Source organism: Lepus europaeus, chromosome 1, assembly GCF_033115175.1.
Source record: "Lepus europaeus isolate LE1 chromosome 1, mLepTim1.pri, whole genome shotgun sequence".
Taxonomy (NCBI): domain Eukaryota; kingdom Metazoa; phylum Chordata; class Mammalia; order Lagomorpha; family Leporidae; genus Lepus; species Lepus europaeus.
In genome coordinates, this window is record NC_084827.1 from 177,730,079 (window position 1) to 177,752,996 (window position 22,918).

Here is a 22,918-nt window from a genome sequence, read left to right on the forward strand (position 1 = left end):
CACAGTCCAGGGCTCCCTGCCTAAAAGCGCACCCTCAATGGGGCAACACCTGTCCAGCTGCCCGTCTCGCCTTAGGAAGACACCTCTCTCCCGGAAGGCTCCCGCCCGGGGCCGTGCAGCGCTGTGCCCTAGCCCTTCTGTCCTGCTCCAGGCTCTTGTCCACCCTCCCCCTAAACCCTGCGGCCAGACCTTTCCCTGAGATGCGACAGATATAACATCTCCGGGGGGGGGGTCCCTGAAAAGCCGATGGAGGGGGCACACTGGGGACTTGACACAGAAAGCGAACGCGGGAACAAGACCCACCCCCTCTACGAACTGCGCCCTAGAAACAGAATAAACTGAACTTGAGACGCAGCGAGGCCGCCGGGGATCCGGACACCTGGAGTGGGGGCGGGGAGGAGCGCCGTCTGCGGCTGCGCGCCCGGCCGACAGGGGGCGCGGCGGGGCGGAGCCGGCACGCCGACCCCGCCCACCCAGGGCCCCGCCCCGGACACGCCCTCCGGGACCGCCCCGCCCCCGCCCGCGGTGCGCGCGCTGGCCCGGCAGCATGGCGGCGGCGGCGGGCGCCCCTCCGCCGGGTCCGCCTCAGCCGTCTCCGCCGCCGCCGCCCGAGGAGTCGTCGGACAGCGAGCCCGAGGCGGAGCCCGGCTCCCCGCAGAAGCTCATCCGCAAGGTGTCCACGTCGGGCCAGATCCGCCAGAAGGTGAGCCCCGGGCGCGGCGGCCGGGGCGCGCGCCCCCTCACGCCGCGGCAGCCCCGGCCGGCCGAGGCCCGTGGCCCTGCCCGAGAGGCCGCCCAGGCCCGGCCGGGTGTCCCGCGGGCGCCGCTGCCCGGGCCGAGCGCCCCCCGCCGGGGTAACGGGCCGGCGCCCCGGGCCGAGCGCGCAGCCCCGGAGCTGGCGGGTGGGTGGGCGGCGGGGGGCGCGCAGGTGGGCGCCGCTCGGTGGGGGCGGCGAGGCAGCCGCGCGCTGCGCTGCGGGACCGGGAGGAAACTGAGGCCTGGAGGCGGGGGGCTGCGGCTCGCCCCGCCCAGCGTGCCCGAAGTGGGGCACCGGGCTGCGCCCCGAGGGCCCGCGCGCTCCGCGAGCGCCCCGGTTCTGCTGGGCAGGCTGCCGCTCGCGGGGTGCCCTCGGAATTCCGCTCGGACCCGGGTGCGGAGCTGCCTGCTTTCGCCGCCCGGCCCCGCTCGGGGGGCCCGACTCCCTGCCTCCCTCCCGGAGAAAGCCGGGGTGCGCGCCCCGGGCACGAACTCTCCGCGGAGCGCCCGGGGTCAGCTGCAGGAGCGAAGTTGCACCCTTTGTTCGGCTCCCGTGGGGAACTGCTCAGGGGTTTTGCCGCAGGTGAGCCCTCCCTGTTGGAACAGGGTTGTTTTTTTTTTTTTTTTTTTTTGAGCAGGTGGCTGAGCCCAGGCGGTTCCGGCTGGCACAGCCTCTCTCGCCCTGCTGCAGTGCGCTTTTCCTCCGGGCCAGGTCGGCCCGGCTGCCCCTTGAGCCGTGGGAGCCATTTCTTGCCGTCTCTCGTGTCTACCTCTGACCCGTGTGGCCGGGGACCCGCGGGGCCTCACGTGTCGCCGGCTGATTGGCGAGCCGCGCCCGTTATCTAGCACCGGGGCGCCAGCGCCAACTTTGTTCCAGGTGTGACAGTTCACCGCGGTGATGAAGATAAGGCTGGCTGTAGCCGCGGCGCTGCGTGCTGGGCACTTTCCCGGAGTTGGCATTACGGTGCTTTGCCTGGTTTAACTTGTCGGGCACCGCAGCGGGTGGTGTGCGTCACCCCTGTCCTAACGGGACTGGGAACTCCAGTGGAGGTCACCTGCACGGCCCAGGTGTCACAGGTGGTGCCTGTGGCAGGCAGGGAGACGAGGGCCCCGGCAAGGTGGGATTTTGAGGGCTGGACGGGCGGGCTAGATGGGAGAGGACCGGCTGTCCACGTTGTCTGAACCCTGTAGCTAACGGTGGGGCGTGTGGGGCGTACCTGGGGGTGGACGGCAGTGGAGGCAGCAGGTGGAACAGGTTGAGGGGGAGTAGGAAAAGGCCAGGGCTGGATGTAAGGGGTAGGTTTGTTGGAAGGAGTGACTCTGGCCTTGGGCAGGAGGGAACCCCAGCGGATTACCGAAAGCACAGGAATAATGGATCAGATGTGCTTCGAGGGTCTTCCCGTCGCCCTCCTGGCCATGCTGTTACTCTGCCTGCCTGCTCGAGGGCAAGGTGCTGCCCGTGTGGGGCGAGCGTGAGGCTCGAGGTGTGCTTAAGGTCAGAGTCCTGTGGGAGGTTGGATTTCTCGGCGACTCCGGGACCAGCCCGGAATTTGTTCTTTCTTTCTTTGTTTCCTCACCTAAAACAGTGGCTGCCGCCCCACCCCCAGCTGTCCTGGTTGAGGACGAGTGATGGGGAGAATGTGCACAACGCACCCAGAGGACTGGAGTCACATCTGTGGTGTAGATAGCTTAAGGCCGGTTTTTATTTTGGCTCCTTAGAGGCTGTCAGAATTGGGAGATGTGAGCTGTGTGTGCAGCGGCTCCCCTTTGTGGCAGGTAAGCCGTTCAGGAAATGCCTCTGGTGTACTTGGTGCAGTAGGAGTATTGCAAATGGGCTGCTCTTCTGGGTCCCCAAAGAGAAACAGGGTGCACTTTGTTTACAGCAGAGGAGATTTAAAAAATAAATTATTCATGGGAGAGAGAGAGATTCTGTGGAGTAAAGACAGCGTGTGGAGCAACGCCGGGGGTGATGAACTCAGTCCAGGTTTCCCGTGTGGGTGAGGGGACTGCTGCCGTTCAGGGTGCTGGAGTGAGGAGCCCGAGCTGGGTATCTGGTCCTGGTACCCTGCAACAGGGGGTGTGGGCCTCTTAACTGCTTGGCTAAATGCCTGCACCCAGAGGAAATTTAATGCAAGGTGTCGGGGGAAGTCGTCCCACTGGTGCTGGGCGAACTGTGAATGCAAAATGCAGGCAGTGAAGCAACCCAGAGATGAAGCAACACACAGGAAGCCACTGCCACCTCTAAGCTGCAGGGACAAAGGGAGGAGCTGGGTATCACCCCAGGGATGACGAGCACGGAGGGCCTCGGGCCTCAGGAAGCTCAGCCACTGGAGAGGTATCCGGCCCCTCCTGCCTGGGAATGCTGGCCTGCGAGTCGCTTCTGCAGGTTGGTGTGGAGCAGGAGAGCGAGGGATGGATCTCAGGACAAGCTGGCCGGGCGTCAGAGCTGTATGTATGCAAGCCTGTAAGATGGTCTGGGGAGGCTGATTTGGAGGTGGGGCTGGGGGGGGTATGTGAAGCAGTCCTCAGCTCTGGTGTGCAGAAGGCCCCGAACTCTCCTGGAGTGCTGGTTTGGTTGATCCAGCTCGGCTCGAGGAGGTTTGGGGTGGGGTCTTGGAATGTGCATCTCTGCAAAGCGCCCAGGAGGTGCTGATGCTGTTGGAACTGGGACCGCACGTTGAGAAGGGAGACCTTGTAGAGGGAAGTCTCACTGAAATCTTGAGGTTATGCGGTTCTTTAGAAACTTCCCCCTAAGTCTCTAGCCTACAGAAGATTTGATGTGTGTGGATTTGGGATGGCCGTGTATTAGCTTAGCATTTCATGCATGTTTGAGATCTTCATATGACCAAACCTTTAGTGCTGAAATTGTTCCCACAAACACGTTACTTCCTTTGGATTGCCTGACCGCAGTGCACAAGAACCGCTCTGGGGGCCACATTGTAGGTAGAAAAAGAAAATAGGGCTGACACACTGACACATTATAGGACATTTCATAATTGGAGTAAAGAACATTGTGATTCTGTGATGCTATCAATTAAGATGGAGTTTAATTTATTTAAAAGCTTCTAAATGTTTTTTCTGATTCTTTTTGGCTATGAATGTGAAAGTGCTTGTGTCTGTGATTTCAAATTTCAATATAACATTTTTTTTCCCATTGTGAAATTGGAGACATTAGGTAAAAGTTTCATGTTGTAAAAGGCTTTAAGAAAACCCAGGCTTTCTAAGATATAACCCATACACCGTGAAAGTCAGTCATTTAAAGTGGACAGTTCGGTGGTTTTTACTATATTCACATTGTGCAACCCTCACCACAGTCAGTTTTGGAACATTTTCATCACCCCATTTCCTCCCAACTCCCTTAACCCTAGGCAACCACTAATCTACTTTTTGGGTCTGTATTTGCTGATTCTGGTCATTCTATATAAATGGAATCATGCAATAGATGATTTTTTGTGTCTGGCTTCTTTGACAGCATAGGATTTTCAAGGTTCATCCATGTTGTAGCATATATCAACTCCATTTTTTTTTTTTTTTTCTTTTTTTGACAGGCAGAGTTAGAGAGAGACAGAGAGAAAAAGGTCTTCCTTTTCTGTTGGTTCACCCCCAGATGGCCGCTACGGCCGGCGCACTGTGCGGATCCGAAGCCAGGAGCCAGGTGCTTCCTCCTGGTTTCCCATGCAGGTGCAGGGCCCAAGCAGTTGGGCCATCCTCCAGTGCCTTCCCGGGCCGCAGCAGAGAGCTGGACTGGAGGAGGAGCAACCGGGACAGAATCCGGCGCCCCAACTGGGACTAGAACCTGGGGTGCCAGCGCCGCAGGCGGAAGATTAGCCAAGTGAGCCGTGGCGCCGGCCGGAACTCCATTTCTTTTATGGCTGCAGAATATTACATTGTGTAGAGACACTGCATCTTACTTACCCGTTCATCGGTTGGTGGGCATTTAGGTTATTTCCACTTCGTTGCTATTCTGGGAAATGCTACTGTGAACATTTATGTGCACTCTTAAAAAAGTGACAGAGAGAATGTTCTTCCATCTGCTGGTTTACTCCTCAGATCGCAGCAGCAGCTGGGATTGGCGTAGCCTGAAGCCAGGAGCCTGGACTGCCACCTGAGTCTCTCACGTCGGTGGCAGGAACCCAAGTACTGGGCCCATGATCTGCAGCGTCCCAGTGTATTAGCAGGAAGCTAGGTTGGAACCCGACTTGACACTTGAACCCCAGCACTTTGATATGGAATGCAGGCATTCAAATGGAGGCTTCACCTGCTGCACCACAACACCCCTCACCATGTACATTTTTTTTTTTAATAAATCCTATCTACCATTTTTAAAGGAAAGATTTGTTTTATTTATTTGAAAGAATTATAGAGAGAGGTCTTCCATCTGCTGGTTCACTCCCCAAATGGCCGCAATGGACAGAACTGAGCCTATCCAAAGGCAGGAGCCAGGAGCTTCTTCTGGGTCTCCCACATGAATGCAGGGGCCGAAAGTGCATTATCAGGGAGCTGGATCAGAAGTAGAGCAGCTGGGATTTGAACTGGCCCCTATATGGGATGCTGGGGCTTTAACCTGCTGCACCATAGCTCTGGCCCTGCCATGTACTTGGTATTTTTTTTTATTTTTAATAAAGATTTTATTATTTATTTGAGAGGTAGAGTTATAGACAGAGGGAGATACACAGAGTTCTTCCATCTTCTGGTTCACTCTCCAAATGGCTGCAACAGCCACAGCTGAGCTGATCCAAAGCCAGGAGCCAGGAGCCAAGAGCTTCTTCTAGGTCTCCCACATGGGGTGCAGGGGCCCAAGGACTTGGGCCATCTTCTACTGCTTTCCCAGGCCATAGCAGAGAGCTGGATCAGAAGTGGGGCAGCTGAGACTCATACAGCACCCATAGGTGATGCCGGTGCTGCAGATCAAGGCTTTAACCCACTGTGTCACAGTGCCATCCCCAACTCTGCCTTTCAAATAAAAACATCTTTAAAAAAATAAACATAGGGGCTGGTGCTTTGGTGCAGTGGGTTAATCTTCCACCTGTGGCACCTGTATCCTGTATGGGTGCCAGTTCTAGTCCCGGCTGCTCCACTTCCGATCCATCTCTCTGCTATGGCCTGGGAAAGTATTAGAAGATGGCCCAAGTCCTTGGGCCTCTCACTCTAGCTCTATATCTCTCTGTAACTGTGTCTTTCAAAAAAATAAATCTTAAAAAACAAAAAGCAGAGTTAGAGAGTGAGAGAGCAAGCAAGAGAGAGAGGTAGAAAGAAATCTTCCGTCTGCTGGTGTACTCTCCAAATGGCTGCAGTGGCAACAGCTGGGGCTGGGCCAGGCTGAAGCCTGGAACCCAGACTCCATCCATGTCTGCCATGTGGGTGGCAGGAACCCAATGCGTTGGGCCGTATTCTGCTTTCCCAGGTTCATTAGCAGAGAGCTGGATCGGAAGTGGAGCAGCCAAGACTCAACCCAGCACCCATGTGGGTTGCTGGTGGTGCAGGTGGAGGCTTAACCTGCCGCAGCACAACACCCACCCCTACGTTTGACTTTATTTTTGGAGTCTTACAGATTTATTTGAGAGGCAGAGACCATATGTGAGTGAGCTCCCATGTGCTGTTTCATTCCCCAAGGGATCGCGATGGTTGGGGCTGCTGCTGGTACCTGGGAACTCAGTCTAGGTTTCCCCTGTGGGTGGCAGGAACCCGGTTACCTGAGCCATCACTGCTGCCTCCCACACTGCACTGGCAGGAAGCCGGAGTCAGGAGCCGGCGCTGGGAATTGAACCCAGGTATTCCGGTGCAGGATGCTGACATCTTCACCCCGCACGGCAGGCTCACTGCCTGGGTTTAACATTTTGAGGAGCTGCTGTTCTGTTTCCCAAAGCTGCCGCGTCTGCTTATGTTCCCACCGGCAGTGTGTGTGGAGGCCCTGGTTTCCTCACATCCTCACCGACACTTGCTATTACTCTGTCTTTGCCATCACAGCCATCCTAGTAGACGTGCAGTGGTGTCAAGGTTTTTAATGCCAGTCTCTCGTGGACTTTTGGTCCCGGATACAGTCGGTTCAGACCTGCTCTCCTGCATATGAGGCATGGGATCCAGGGCAAGTTTCTACCCTCCTCGGGATTTGGTTTCTCATCTGTATTTAGTTCTTGGGCTGTTGCGGTGACAGTGACTAGTAACTGCTCCGAAGCCTCAGTTTCCCTACCTGCAAAGTAGAAATGGTGAAGACAGCCCCTGGAATTAAGTGGACCTTCGATGTGGAATACTCAGCACGGTACCTGCTGTATAGTAAGGAGGCACAAAGAGGTTGCTTTGGGTTATTTCTGTCTTCCTGATTATTTTGGTTCCTAAATAGTCATCTCTCTGACCCATCTTCTTCCAGTTCAAGCTAGTTTGGGCAAATTGTAGTCAGAAGAGCAAATAAAAATAAATCTGGCCGAAAATTGCTATTGAACATCTTTTGTTAAAAGATTGATTTATTTGGGGCTGGTGCTATGGCGTAGTGGGTAGGACCGCAGCCTGCAGTGCCAGCATCCCATATGGGTGCCAGTTCGAGTCTTGGCTGCTCCACTTCCCATCCAGCTCTCTGCTGAGGTCTGGGAAAGCAATAGAAGATGACCCAAATGCTTGGGCCCCTGCGCCCGCCTGGGAGACCTGGAAGAAGCTCCTGGCTCCTGGCTTCGGATAGGCACAGCTCTGGCTGTTGCAGCCATTTGGGGAGTGAACCAGCAGATGGAAGACCTCTCTCTCTCTCTCTGTCTCTGTCTCTCTCTGTCTCTCCTTCTCTCTCTCTGCCTCTCCTTCTCTCTCTCTCTGCCTCTCCTTCTCTCTCTGTGTAATTCTTTCATATAAATAATATTTTTTAAAGAAAAATTTATATATTTTATTGTGTAATTCCTTTTTTTATAAAGATTTATTTATTTGAAAGAGTCACACAGAGAGAAGTATTATCTTTCGTATTTGACTGATGCAGCAAATGCTTGGCATGTTAATCTATTTAAGTGCTGTGCTAGCACTGGGGGGTACCTTATTGAAAAACAATGTCAGAAGAGCCTGTGGGTCTGTGTTGTGCTGCAGATGCCGGCCTCTGTTCACAGCCTAGGGTTTGTGAAAGTTCTCAAGAACAAGGCCCACTGTGAGAGAAATCAGGTGAAGTTTAAAAGATGACAAGAGGGTAAAACTGATTACCATGCTCAGAAATGCTTGGTGATCCTGGATAAAATAAGTACCTTCCTCCCAAATATAGGATGATAGTTGGTGTAACTCACGGAGATCTCATTTGTCAGATTATTGCTTATGCCTGTGCGGAGGGGAATACGGTAGCCTGCACAGCTTGTGCACATGAGCTACCAAAATGCGGAGTGAAACTTGGCTTGACCAGTTATGCTGCAACATATTGTACTGGCCTGCTGCTGGCTCGAGGCTTCTCAGTAGGTTTGGCACGGACAAGATTTGTGCAGGCCAAGAGGAGGTGACTGGAGATGAATACGATTGTGGAGAGCTTTGATGGCCAACCTGGTGCCTTCACCTGCTGTTTGGATGCAGGCCTTTCCAGGACTAGCCCTGAAGGGAGTTGTGGATGGAGGCTTCTCCAGGCAGCTCCCTGGTTGTGGTTCCGAAAGCAAGGAGTTTAATGCAGAAGTTCATCGGACACATCTTGGGGTAGAACGGTGCACATTATGTGCATTACCTAATGGAAGAAGATGAAGGTACTTGTAAGAATTCTCTCTTGGGACTGGCACCACAGCAGGTTAAACTGCCTGCAATGCCAGCATCCCTGTGGACACCAGTTCGAATCCTGGTTGCTTCACTCCCGGTCCAGCTCCCTGCTAATGTGCCTGGGAGGGCAGCGGAAGACGTTCCAAGTGCTTGGGCCCTTGCATGTGGGAGACCTGGATTAAGCTCCTGGCTTTGGCCTGGCCTGGCCTTGGCCATTGTGGCCATTTGGGGGATGAACCGGCAGATAGAAGATCTCTCTCTCTTTCTCCATCTCCCCCAACCCTCCAACTCTGCCTTTTAAATAAATAAAAAAAATTTTTTTTAAGATTTATTCATTTATTTGAAAGGCAGAGCTACAGAGAGGCAGAGGCAGAGAGAGAGAAAGAGGTCTTCCATCTGCTGGTTCACTCCCCAAATGGCCACAATGACTGGACTCGGGCCTGTCTGAAGCCAGGAGCCAGGAGATTTCTCTGGGTGTCCCATGTGGGTGCAGGGGCCCAAAGACTTGGGCCATCTTCTGCTTTCCCAGGCCATAGCAGAGAGCTGGTTGGAAGTGGAGCAGCTGGGTCTCAAAGCAGTGCTCCTATGGGATGCCTGCATTGCAGGTGGCAGCTTTCCCTGCTACGGGCCCCAAACAAGAAGTGATTCTCTCAGGACATAAAGAACATTGAGACTCCAGGCGTGATGGAGGAGATGTGTAAGAAAGCTCACCACACTGCTGTACCGGAGACTTCAGTGTGTGAGAAGAAGCCCAAGAGAGAAGTTAGGAAGAGGTGGAACTGTCCCAAGGTGTCCCTTGCCCAGGAGAAAGGTTGGGTAGCTCAAAAGAAAGTAAGCGCAGCTCAGGAGCAGGCCGCTGAGAGGTTGACCAAACAGCTTTCTGTGAGGATTCTTCTGATGAAGACAGTCAATTTATTGACCAACCGAAAAAAACAGACTTGAGTGAATAGAAGACAAAGCAGCCACCGTCAGTGTGAAGTTGTGGTGGTGACGAGTGCTGATCAGGAGAGGGCCAGAGTGTGCCAGGAGGGCCCCGCAGGTGGATTTGACGTGCTCTCGGCCGTCTGGGAAGGGCTTCTTGGGGAAATGGCCACTTGGCCGAGATCTGAAAGGTGGTGGGGAAGGGACTTCTGCTTCTGGCGGTGGTGGGCTGAGAACTGAGAGCCGTCCTGCCAGGCATGGTCCGCCGTGAGAGGACGTGGCTGAGGGCTGGGGTCTGGGCCGGTGAAGGTCTGTGGAGGAGAGTGTGGCAGGCGGGGCTGCTTTGACTTTGGAATCAGCGGGGTCTGCAGTGGGCGTTGTGTTCCACACAAGTCTGGTGCACCCTTAACCTCGTAATGTAACCTTAGTAGGACGTAGGGTTTTTGTAGATAGTTAAAGATCCCGGGATGGAGGCCGGTGCTGTGGCTCACTCGGTAATCCTCTGCCTGCGGCGCCGGCATCCCACATGGGCGCTGGGTTCTAGTCTCGGTTGCTCCTCTTCCAGTCCAGCTCTCTGCTGTGGCCCGGGAAGGCAGTGGAGGATGGCCCAAGTGCTTGGGCCCTGCACCCGCATGGGAGACCAGGAAGAAGCACCTGGCTCCTGGCTTCGGATCGGCGCAGCGGCCATTTGGGGGGTAAACCAATGGAAGGAAGACCTTTCTCTCTCTCTCTCTCTCTCTCTCTCTCTCTCTGTCTCTGTCTCTCTGTCTCTGTCTGTCTATAACTCTACCTGTCAAATTAAAAAAATTTAAAGATCCCGAGATGAAACCATCCTGAATTTCGGGTGAAGTCTGATATAGTCTGATATCTTTCTAACAGAAAATAGAGGGAGGTTTGGACACTTGGAGAGAAAACAGCCCGAGATTAGCTGCTGCCACAGATGGAGGAGGCCTGGGGCCCCTGCGAGCTGGGAGAGGTGATGGTGGGCCCTTTAGGAGGAGGACAGCCCTGCTGACCTCTCGCTGTCAGACGTCTGCCTCCGGGATTGTAAGGCGACACACTTCTGTTGATGAGTACTTGGTGTTGGCGCCCCTGGGGAATCCTACAGGGGGCTGTGGGGGCAGCAGTCGAGGGTGAACCCTGATTTGGAGTGAGATCCCAGAAAGCCACTTCCAGGGGATGGGGATGAGCCAGAAATAAAATTTTGGAAGGCCTGTCACCCTGCTTGCGTCATCTCAGCTTTCTGAAATCAGCGTGAGCCAAGGGTGCCCGCGTCTCCAGATTCCCAGCAGGAGCAGACCGATCTCCACTAGGGAACGAGGGAGGAAGTGCACCTGCAGTACTTCCTCAAGCTGGTTCGTAAATTCACTGTTCTGTCCAAAACAAGATTCCCAGGGAGGCCTGACGGAGAGTTACAGCCAAGAGACAGAACAGACTGTAGAGGCAGGCCCAGGGGCCTCACACGAAGCCGTCCCTCCTTCATTCCAGGAGATAAAAGGAGTCTGGCGAGAATTAGATACCATAAAGAAGATGCAAATAAGGATTCTAAAATGGAAAAGTGTAATAATCAAAATTAACCAAAGGAAAGGCAGATTAGACACAGCTGAAAATATTTAGGGACCAGAAACTAGTTCAGAAGAAAATAACCACTGGGAAGCCTGGGGAGAAAACAATGGGGCGGTTGAGGAGAAGGCAGGGGCCGGGGGAACAGGAGCGACGTCTGCTGTGTGTCCCAGGCCGGGGGGACAGGAACGAGGTCTGCTGTGTGTCCCAGGCAGCATGGCAGTATTTGAAAGGAGGAAGCCTGAGAATGTCCCACGGTTAGAGGAAGGCAGCGTCCGCGGATCTCCTAACCCGTGAACGCGGAGGATGCCGCACGGAGGTGCCGTGTCCTTGAACTGCGGAAGCCGTAGATACTGAGACCCAGACGGTGGCCCGAGGCTGTTGACCCCGACAGCGGCGGCTGCAGGGGAGAGGTCAGTTGGAATTTGTGTCGGAGAAGCTGACTGCTAACCCAGGGGTCCTTTGCACAGCAAAATGAGCCTTCAGAAATAGTGTTGAAATAAAGATATTTTCAAATAAGCAGACCCACACTAAAGGAAACATTAAGGGTTTTTGGTTTGTTTGTTGTGGCCAAAGGAGACTGATCTCTGGGGAAAGGTAGGGGCTGCAGGAAGGAAGGAAGAGCAGCATAAGGCAGGCACATGGCACAGCCCCAGGGATTACTGATGGTTACGGTTAGTTATGTCTCTGGGCTTAAAAATGTGTGCGACGCTGAAATACCTGAGGGCTGGCCTTGTGTGCAATGGGTTAAGCTGCTGCATGCAGCCCCGGTGTCCCATGTGGGCGCCGGTTCAAGTCCCGGCTGCTCCACTTCCAGTCCAGCTCCCTGCTAATGCTTCTGGGAAAGTAGCGGAAGATGGCCCAGGTACTTGGGACCCTGCCATCCACGTAGGAGAATCAGGTTCCAGGCTCCTGGCTTTGGCCTGGCCTTAGCCCTGACTGTTATGGCCACTTGGGGAGTGAATCAGTGGACAGAGGATAGCTCGCTCTCATCCCCCCCCCCCCCCCCCCCCCCCCCCAGTAACTCTTCCTTTTAAATAAGTAAATATTTTTCAAAGTTGAAATGCAGGACAGGGACAATGTCACCTAGTTGGAAAGGAGGTCAGTGGAGTTCTCACATTTCCAGAGAGCAGGAAAAGGCCCCAGTAAATGCCAGAAGGTCAGGGATACATGTAATCCATGGTAGCCATTAGAATTGTGATAGATTATGTGATGTCTAGGCTAAAAGGTGAGGAAAATGGAATAGAAATAAATTCTAAGTCTGAAAGAAGGCAGGAGAAGAAACGTTGTACAAGTGAGACCAACAGGAAGCAGAGGAAAAAAAAGCCTTCAGTACCTCCTGGTTAGTGATGACATTAGATGTGAGCGTACTTAAACGCTGCAGCTCACGACAGAGACTTTGAGCTAGGCTATGCAAGTGGAACCTGAAGGGGTCATTTACAGGGATTTAGTTAAGACAAGTAAGGATACAGAGAGGGAGAGGGATGGGAGGTGAGCGACTGGCCTGGTGGTTAGGGTGCTGCTTGGGATGCCCGCGTACCCACGGGAGTGCCTGCGTTTGGCTGCTGGTGTTGGCTGCTACTGCAGCTGTCTGCTGATGTGGGCCCTGGGAGGCAGCATGTCGACTGAAATAGTTGGGTTCTTGCCACTTACTGGGGAGGCCTGGATTGAGTTCTTGGCTCCTGGCTTTGGCCCTGCCGCTATTGTGGTCATTTAGGGAATGAACTAGTGGGTGGGCACTCTCTCCATGTCCTTCTCAAAAAAGAAAAATAAAAGAATAGACAAAAATATTGTGCAAATACTAACCAAAGGGAGTTAGTATAGCTATTTTAATATGATATAGAGTACTCTCTGAAGCTAAAAATTACAGGTAAAGATATGATACTGATAAATGGCTCATTCCAGATATAATAATTTAAAATTTGTACCTAATAACATTTTAAGATATGTAAAAGAAAATTAACATAATTGTAGTTTGAATAGCAAATCATAGTGGAATATTTTAACACATCCATCTTAGTTGCTGTTACAGCAAGCAGACAAAAAATGTGTAGGGAGGCGTGGTTGTTGTGGCACGGCGGAGTAAGCTGCTGCCTGGGACTCCCACATCCCGTCCTGGAGGACCTGGCCTGTGTCCCAGCTGCTTTGCTTCCGATCCAGCCTCCTCCTGATGTGCATCCAGGGTGGTAGCAGATGATGGCTCAGTGCATGGGTCCCTGCCATCCATGTGGCTTTGGCCTGGCCCAGTCCTGGCTATTACTGGCCTTTGGGGAGTGAACTCGTGGGTGGAAGATCTCCCTCTCTCTCTTGCTCTGCATTTCAGATAAATAAAAATAAAAATAAATAAGCATTAAAAATAAGAGCACTAAAATGATAACTTACATTCCTTAAAAATTTATAAAAATACAGAATAATTGAACAACTTAATGAAGATGTTTAGAATATTGTACCTAATAATTGTCAAATCTATGTTCTTTTTAAATACAACAGTACATTTGTCAAAATTCATTATATACTAGCCAGAAAGGAAGTCGCAACAACTTTAGGAGGATTAAAATTATATAGAGTATGTTCTCTGACAACTGTGAAATTAAGCCAGAAATCAATGAAAAGAAACAATTTTTTCTAGATTATTTAGTTGAAAGGCAGAGTGACACAGAGAGAAGGACAGAGATTGCTTGTATCCACTGGTTTACTCTTCAGATGGCCGCAACAACCACATGTGGTATGGGCTGAAGCCAGGAGCTCAGAACTCTATGCTGCTCTCCCACATGAGTAGCAGGGGTCCACATACTTGGGCCAGCATCTCCTGTCTCCCATGTGCACTAGCAGGAAGTTGGAGTGGAAGTGCTGCAGCCAGGACTGAAATTGGTACCTGATATGGGATGCAGGCGTCACAACTGGCGGCTTAACTTGCATCTATCTCCACAGTGCTCGGCCAAAAGAAAGTCTTGATGTAATTGGAAATTTATAAATATTTCTGAATGAGACAAAGAAAGCTAGAAAATATTTTGGTTCAAAGGATGGCAATATTTTATATATACATACATATATGCACACACCTATGGAATATAGCTGAAATCATATTTAGACAGAAATTTATAACTAATACATGTATAAGAAAAGAAGACATGCCAGAAGTTCATTAAAGTAAGGTACGTTAACAATTTGCTTAAAGATGGGGGTATGTTGTGACAGATGCATTGTTAGCCAGTTTCTTTGTTGTGTGAGTGTAATAAAGTGTCCACATAGGCCTGCGCCGCAGCTCACTAGGCTAATCCTCTGCCTGTGGTGCCGGCACCCCGGGTTCTAGTCCTGGTTGGGGCACATGATTCTGTCCCAGTTGCTCCTCTTCCAGTCCAGTTCTCCGCTGTGGCCCGGGGAGGCAGTGGAGGATGGCCCAAATGCTTGGGCCCTGCACCCGCATGGGAGACCAGGAGGAAACACCTGGCTTCTGGCTTCGGATTGGCGCAGCGTGCCGGCCGTAGCGGCCATTTGGGGGGTGAACCAACGGAAAGAAGACCTTTCTCTCTGTCTCTCTCTCGTTGTCTAACTCTGTCCAAAAAAACAAAACAAAACAAAACAAAAAAAGTGTCCACATAGATTGTATAGCTTTCTGTACATGCAGGCTGTGTGGTATGTATCATCCCACATGTGGTCCAAAGTAGACAGACGGCTAGTGAGAAGAATGGCTACATATTAAACTAAAAATAAAATGAACGAACTATTTTCCTAAAAGATTAAAAGAATGAGGAGGAGGAGGTACTAGACCAGAGAGGTGTGGAGAGGTGTGGCGGGTGGGGAATCCAGGGGCTGACAGGGTGGTGTGGTTGGAGCTAGCGAGAGCCACAGAGCCTTGGAGTGTGAGCTGGAGCCTGTGTTAGGGAGGTGGTTACTTTAAGGTTTTTGGAAGGGGCCAGTCAAGTCTGAGTTGAGAAGCCAGCCCTAGCTGTGCTGTGGTTGCTCCAGTGGACGCTGGCTGACCTGTGTGGGAGAGCTGATGGCAGCCTGGTCCTGGGCTGCGGCTCTGGAGATGGAGAGGCGCTCTGGCGCGACAGAGCTGGGAGGAGGCTGGGAGTTGGGAAGGGAGCTTTGTGGCGTGCTGAGCTGGATGCTGCCGCTCTGCTCCAAGCTGACGACCGGTTTGGGAGCTTTGCTGCGCCTTTGTCTGCTTCATGCCGTCTAGGACCCTGTTCTCAGCTGCCCCAGCTTACAGGTGAGTGAACCGGGTGCGGCAGCAAGGCGGCTCTCCAGGTGCCATGAAGCCGCTGGTCTCGGTGTGCCAGACCTCTGTCCTGCTCAACCTGACAGTCCTGTGGCAGCAGGGGGATCATTCTGCGAGCCCAGAAGTGGGGCAGCGTCACAGTGGGTCAGGTCCGTCAGACGCAGGGCCCTTGGCTTTTAGGAAGTGGGCTGAGGAGGAGGACCAGTCTGAGGACCCGTGGCTGGCAGAGGTTGGGGGGCTGTTGAGATGCCCGGCAAGAGGCAGGTCCCCACGATTTCAGCACTGCAGAGTGCCTCAGCCCCCTCGGCAGCGTGCGTCTCCTGGAGGAAGGGCGTTTTCCCACACGCAGGGCCGTTTGTAACTTTCTGGTATCTAACATCCACATCACTTTTAGATTTCCCCACCTGAACCAAAAATGCCTTTTATGGCCTCACTTTTGGGAACCAGGTACCAATCATATTTTGTGTATTTTATTTGGTTGTTGTATCATTTTAGCTTTTTCTTTCTTCCTCCAATAATTGGGAAAAACTTTTTTTTCCTTTTATTTGAGAGGCAGAGAAGCAGCGAGAGTGAGCTTCATCCACTGGTACATTCCCTAAATGCTGGCATGGCCAGCCGAAGTTTTGAAGCCAACTCAGGTCTCCATCGAGGTCTCCTGTGGAATGGGTAGAATGGGCTGCAGGAATGCAGTTACTTGAGCCATCGCCCCTCCCCCCAGGGTCTGCATTGGCTGGAAGCCAGAATCAGCAGCTGGGGTCAGACTTGGGAGCTGTGATGTGAGGCAGGTGTCTTCAGAGCTGGGCTGAACACATGTGCCCGTCTTCAGTTTCTAACTAAAGAAGCTGCCTTCCCAGACCTTTGGCCCCTGCCTTCCGCGTGACGGTGTTTTGAGGAGACTAGGGCAACTGTCTCGTAAAGTCTCTGGATTTGCCTGATGGTTTCCTTGCGGTTTCTTTTACATTGTTATATTCTCTGTGTTTCCTGTAAACTGGAAGTGAGACATCTCAGCGACTTGATTATGTTCAGGCTGACGTTTTGGACAGATCTCCTGGATACGGGGTGCTCTGTACTCTGTTCTGCATTCCTTCAGACAGGCACGTCCTGTCAGCGGGCCCCCTCTGCTCTGTTCTCACCTGGTTTGTATGAGGTCACCAGATCTTTTCATTGGAGACCTGGGTTCTCCTTTACAATCAGGAGTAATCTGTGAATTGATTCCTGAACACTGGGCAAATACCCTTTTCTCTATTTTTTCATGATTTTCAGCATTCATACAGAATATTAGCTTGAATCAATTTAAGAAATGTAAAAGTTTTATTTGAGAGTCAGAAAGTGAAAGAGAGGCAGGCAGGGTACCCATATGCTGATTCATTCCAAAAATGTCTCCAAAGGCACAGGCTGTCCTGGGCTGGCCTGAAGCTGGGAGTGGGGGACTCACTCCAGGTCTCCCATGTGGGTTGGAGCCACCCCATTACTTGAGCCATCCTTGGTACCCCTCAGGTCTGCACTAGGAGGAAGCTGGTGATGGAGATGGAACCGAGGCATGAGGTGGATATGGGTATTTTAACTGGTGTCTTAACTCCAACAGCCACCCCCTTCCCCGCCCCGGCCATTCTGTCATTTGCTCCACATTTATTTATCTATTGGTATAGTTTTCTGTTAAAGATGTTTTGTCATTTTAACTGGGGAAGGACTTCCTTCCGCTGAATTGCCAATTTTACGAGTAAGGATTCTGTATAGTAGTCATTTCCAGTGGGGGCACATATTTTCTGTTTTTCTGTCACTGTGGATTCATGACCACTCTCATTCCTGTCGTGAGGTTAGCTTCACGCCCCCTCCTGGAGTTCCTTTCCCCTTGTTTTCCCAGGAAGCCCTCACCCTTGCAGCCGGGTTGGAGGGCTTGTCTGTCGTTGCTGCCCATCTTTTCCTCTTCAGAGTGGAGCTCCAGAGCCGGGTTCCAGGGCAGAGGGGTTGGCTGGTCCACAGTGTGACACTGCCTTCTCCCTCCTGTGCCTGGACAGGAGGCCTCGTGGCTTCCACACATCAGGCTGGTGGTCTTTCCTTTCCTTTTTCTCGGGCTGGAGTAGATTTTGGGTTGTACTGGCCGCTTCAAGTTGGGGTGGAGGGCTGTCAGGAAAGTGTCCGTCACCGCTACCTCTCCTGTTGCGTCCCTGTCTTGCTGTGCTTCGGGCTGCTGTGTTTGTAAGTCGGGTAGTGGGTCCTCACCGCTGTGCTCCCCACCCTGTCCCGCGGTTCTGTGAGCCTCTCAGCTGTGTCTTTTCTCAGCCAGTGATGCTTTCTGCAGAGTGTATCTTTTAGTTGGAATTTTAAAAATTCATTCATTTGAAAGGCAGAGAGAGAGATGGAGATCAATCTTCTATCTGCTAGGTCACTCCCCAAGTAGTCACAGCAGCCAGGGCTGGGCCAGGCCACAGCCAGCAGCCAGGAACTGCATCCAGGTCTCCCACACGGGTGGTGTGGCAGGGCCCACGTGCTAGGGTCATCCTCTGCTGTGGAAGTGGACTGGAAGTGGAGCAGTCAGGACTCGAACCTGCGCTCCCATATGGCATGCTGGCATTGCAGGTGGCAGCGTACCCTGCTACACCACAGCGCCTGCCTCTTTAGTTAGATTTTAATCCTGCCTGACGTGCTGACTTTTGTTTCCTTTTCTGGGCCTGCGTCTTAGCTCGTCTTTTAATTTCATTCTGTTCTCATTTTGGTGCTCCCTGTCCTTTAAAAAATGTTTGATTTTAATTGATTAATAGAGACAGTGTCGTCTGTGCTAACCACAAGAAGCACATATTTTCTGAAATGGTCTTTAGTTTCCTGTAATTACTCATTTCAGAAGGACTTTCTGGCATATTTTTCCTTCAGCCTCCCAACCTCCCTGTTTTTGGTTTAACTTATTGGTCCTTGAGTGGCGGTTGCCAGTCTGTGGGGTTAGCTGCCATTAGCTGTGCTCTTGGCTGTTGGAAGGTTGGTTGTAGGGTGGTCAGCCACAGGCCTGGGGCTGTGTCTCCTCTGTTCTTGCATGGGCTCTTCCTGGCCTCTCTCCGATTCCTGTTCTTCAATGGAGACTGAGTGTCTCTGTGGGTGGTTTGAGTTCACCTGCCACCCACTTCTGGCTGGCTGTGCTCTTGCGTGTTGGAGGGTACAGGGGGTCTGGGTCAGGGCTGTGATGGCTAGGTGCTCCTCTGCCTGCAGGATGGCCATTTGTCCTGGTGGAAAGATGGGAGAGAGCCCTCTTTCTTTGAAACTTACCATTCCAGCCATTTTAAAAGTGTATAATAAAGTGGATTTAAGCATATTAATGTGCAGCTACCTACTTCTGGAACCTCATTATCATCTGCATGGCGATCCCTTCCCCATTATGCAGGAATTTGTTCCTCCCCTCTCCCAGGCTGCTTTCCCTCGCTGTGGCTTTGCCTGTCCTGGATATTTCATATAAATGGAGTTGTATAATGCACGACTTGTTGTGACCTGGTATCATTCACTTAGCTCATCTACATTGTAGCATGTTTTGACTGTATTTATTCTTCTTGTTGTTACTGAGTAATATTCCATTGTTTGTATCACATCTTGTTTACCACTGGTCTGGACATCATTCTTCCTGGTGTTCATCTTTCCCTCGTTTTCCCAGGTAAGCTCCGTCATCCTGGCTGTTTGGTGTGGAGGCAATAACTTTTAGCTATTGTGAATACAGTTACTTTGATCATTCATGTCCAAATTACTGTTTGAATACCTGTTTTCAGTTCTTAAAAATAGTTTTAAGAGGGTGGGTATTGGGGGCAGCAGATTAAACCACTGCTTGCAATACTAGCGTCCCATATCAGAGTGCTGGTTCAAGTCCAGACTGCTTGCTGTGCATCCCGCTAATGCATCTTGGGAAGCAGTGGGTGATGGATCATGTGCTTGGGTCCCTGCCACTCATATAGGAAAACAAGATGAGGTTCTGGGCTTCGGGCTGTGGCCTGGTCCAGCCATAGCTGTAGCAAGCATTTGGGGGGTGAACTAGCAGATGGAAAAACCAATCTTTCTTCTCACTTTCTTAAGTAGATAAAAATGCTTGAAACATTTTCTCTGTGTTCATTTATTTGAAAGAGAGACAGCCAGGGCTGGGTTAGGCTGAACCTTGGAGCTATGAACTCTTTGGGATCCCCCATGTGGGTGGTAGGGACCTAACTACTTGGACCATCACCTGCTGCCTCTCTGTATGTGCTTTGGCAGGAAGCTGGAATCCGGAGTGGAGCCAGGACTCTAACTCAGGCACTCCGATATGAAATGCGGATGTCCCAAGCAGTGTTTTAACTGTAAGACCCAACTCCTGCCCTGAATCTTCTGGGTGGACTTGCTGGATAATTCTAATTCTGTGCTTGGTTTATTGAGGAACTGCCAAACTGGCTTCCACAGTGGCTCTACCACTTTACATTCCCACCACCACTCTGCAAAGATTCCAGTTTTCCAGCTTGTAAATGTTTGTTCTTTTGACAAAGCCATCCTGGAGGATGGGGAACGATGTCTCACTGTAGTTTTACTGAGTTTCTCTAAAAACTCACAATGTTGAGCATCTTTCCATGTGGTTGTTGCTGTCTGTATATCTGCTTTGGAGAAATGTCTGTTCAACTCTTTTGTCCTTTTTAAAATTGAGTTGTCTTTGTACCTGAGTTGTAAGAGTTTTTCACATTTTCTGGATGCCAGACTCTTGCTAGGTACATGATTTACAAACATTTTCTCTATTTCTGTGGCTTATTTTTCCAGTATTTTGTTAATGTCCTTTGAAGCAGAAAATTTTAATTTTCCTTTTTTAAAGATTTATTTATTTATTTGAAAAAGTTACAGGAAGGAAGAGACAGAGAGGGATTGATGTTCCATCTGCTAGTTCACTTCCCAGATGGCTGCAACAGCCAGTGCTGGGCCACGCCAGAGCTAGGAAGTTCATACAGGTCTTCCACATGGGTGCAGGGTTCCAGACATTTGGGTCGTCTTTCACTGCTTTTCCCAGGCACATTAGCAGAGAGCTGGAGCAGAAGTAGAGCAGCTGGGACGTGAACCAGCACCCACATGGCATGCCAGCCTTGCAGGTGATTGCTTTACCTGTTACGCCACAGTGCCAGCTTCCTAATTTACACTTCCGTTCTGAGAGTTTTATTGTTTTACCCCCGGGGTTTGATCCATTTTGAGTACTTTCAGTATGTGGTGTGAGGTTGGATTCCAAGTTCATTTTTTCATACATGCTCCCTGGTTGTCTCAGCGTCAGCTGTGGTCTGCCTCTCTTGAGCTGGAGAGACAGCCCGGTGGTATTCAGAGCAGGCAAAGAGCTAGCTGCTCAGGAGAGGCCGGTGACGTTGCCCTGGTGGATAGGCCTCAACAGAGTTCGTCATAGAGTTCTTCTAAGAATGGCCAGGAGAACTTTCGCTGCCTTAGAGCTCTTCCACATTCCTGCTTTGAGAAGATGGACTTGATTCAGATCTTTTCATAGTGTGGTTAAACTTGGAAGTAACGCAGCCCTGTTTCATGGTCTCCATATTTGAACTCTGATGCCAGTGGTCAAGTGCTCTGAAGCTTTCTCAGAGTGAGTCTGGGAAATTGTTTGTATACTTAAAGAGGGCAAGTGAAACTCAGAATTCTCTAAGTGTATTTTTACATCGAATCTGTATTTCGTATGAGCTGGTTTATTGCTGTTTACAGAAACCCCTTGGTATGTGAATAACTAAAAAAAACCCACACACTCTTGACCCCAATCCATTGGTGGATTTCCTGTCCTGAGGAAATAATCTTAAAAATGAAAAAAAAAAAAAAAAAAAAAAAAGACACAGAAAACACATGTTTGGATCATTAAATTAAATAAAAAAGAAACCTCAGTGTCAAAGTCCAGGTTAAAAACAAACCCAGCAAAGCACTCCTGTTTACCGAACGAGCAGTGCTGATAGCTGACAGTTACTGCCTGCTGGGCCCGTGTGGGCTGGTGCCAATGTGTGAAGGTAGCTGTGAGGTGACTGTGGCGCCCGGGCACCACACAGCGGGAAAGTGTCAGGGTGCTCTGACCTGCGTGCCGCCTGTGCAGCCAGCTGTCCAGGTAATTCAGGATGGCAGTACCGTGGACGGCACCTTGTGGTGTTGGGGAAACAAAGGGGCAAAGCCGTGTTATACTGAGTGCATTTCATCTCTGGAAAACACCTGCAGAGATGGAGGAAGGTTCCAAGGGGTGTTGGATTGTGTTGGGTGGGGGAATTGGATTGGTTTTACTTTTTGTTTTGTTTTTAAAGACTTATTTTGTTGGCTGGTGTTGTGGTGTGGTGGGTTAAGCCACTGCCTGCGACTCTGGCATTCCATCAATATGCTGGTTTGAGATCCTACTGCTCCACTTTTTTTTTTTTTTAAATTTGAGAGGCAGAGTTACAGACAGTGAGAGGGAGAGACAGAAAGATTCTTCCATCCGCTGGCTCAGTCCCCAAATGACCTCAGCAGCTGGAGCTGGGCTGATCTGAAACTGGGAGCCAGGGGTTTCTTCCAGATCTCCCACCCAGGTGCAGGGGCCCAAGCTCTTGGGCTATCTTCCACTGCTTTTCCAGGTCATAGCAGAGAGCTGGATCGGAAGAGGAGCAGCCGGGATTAGAACCAGTGCCCATATGGGATGCCAGTGCTACAGGCAGAGGATTAACCTACTGTGCCACAGCTTCGGCCCCACTGCTGCTCCACTTTCGATCCAGCTCCCCGTTACTGCGTCTGGGAAAGCAGTGGACCCCTGCACCCATGTGTGAAACCGGAAGAAGCTCTGGGCTCTTGGCTTCGGCCTGGCCCATCACCGGCTTTTGTGGCCATTTGGGGAGTGAACCAGCAGATGGAAGATCTCTCTCTCTGTAACCCTGCCTTTCAAATATTTCAAATATTCTTCCAGATCTCTCATATAGGTGCAGGGACCCAAGCACTTGGGCCATCCTCCGCTGATTTCCCAAGCACATTAGCAAGGAGATGGATCAGAAGTGGAGCATCTGGGCCTCGAACCGGCACCCATATGAAATGCCGGCATTGCAGGCATTGGTTTAACCCGTTATGCCATAATGCTGCTCCCTGGTTTTCCATCTACTTCCTTACATTAGAACACGTCTTTTATAACACACACAAGTGTAAGATGGTACTTGTCAGGTGAAGAGAGCTGGTGTAGGCCTGGCTGTGACTGGTACTGTCTGACTGAGGACGGGCCAGGTACTCTGCTGGTTAAAGATGGAGAGGAGTCTGCCCTCTGTGCTGTCGCTTTCCAAACACGGTTGGCAAAGGTAGAACTGTTGGGGATCAAAGAAAATGGAGCTCAGGGAGCTGGATAGACTAAAGGACATGACCGGTAAGACATAGGATTACATTTAATAATATCCTAGTAACTGTGTACATTGCATGGGGCAGTGTGGTATGTTCCTCTTCGTTTAGACTTTTAACTCCTATGTTGAAAATAAAGCTAAATTTATCTAAGCAGAGAGTTCAAGGTCTTGATATAAATAGGATATAGTTTAGCCTGACATTCAAACTATTTGATGTCAGCTTTTTCTCATGCATGTTCATAATTATGCCAGTATCCTTAGCGTTTGAATAAATGGACTAGACAGGGCATAGAGAAATAAAACACTGAGTAAAAGCATATCTAGTCACAGTCTGTTGTTATTTGGAAAAGTAGGTTATTAAATAATGTGTGTATTATACAGCCCCACTTTCCTGTTCTGTTTACATATTTGAAAGCAGACTGGAAGTGTTCTCGCT

General features: G+C 51.0%; 1 protein-coding gene across 2 annotated transcripts in view; it reads left to right on the forward strand.

The window, feature by feature from the left end:
• The first annotated feature begins 547 nt into the window (after positions 1-547).
• Positions 548-22,918, forward strand: part of DGKD (diacylglycerol kinase delta) — a 114,205-nt gene continuing 91,834 nt past the window's right edge. For both annotated transcript variants that reach the window (XM_062193587.1, XM_062193596.1), the window contains exon 1: positions 548-703. In XM_062193587.1, the coding sequence (XP_062049571.1) occupies positions 548-703 (156 nt within the window). The remainder of the gene's footprint in view (positions 704-22,918) is intronic.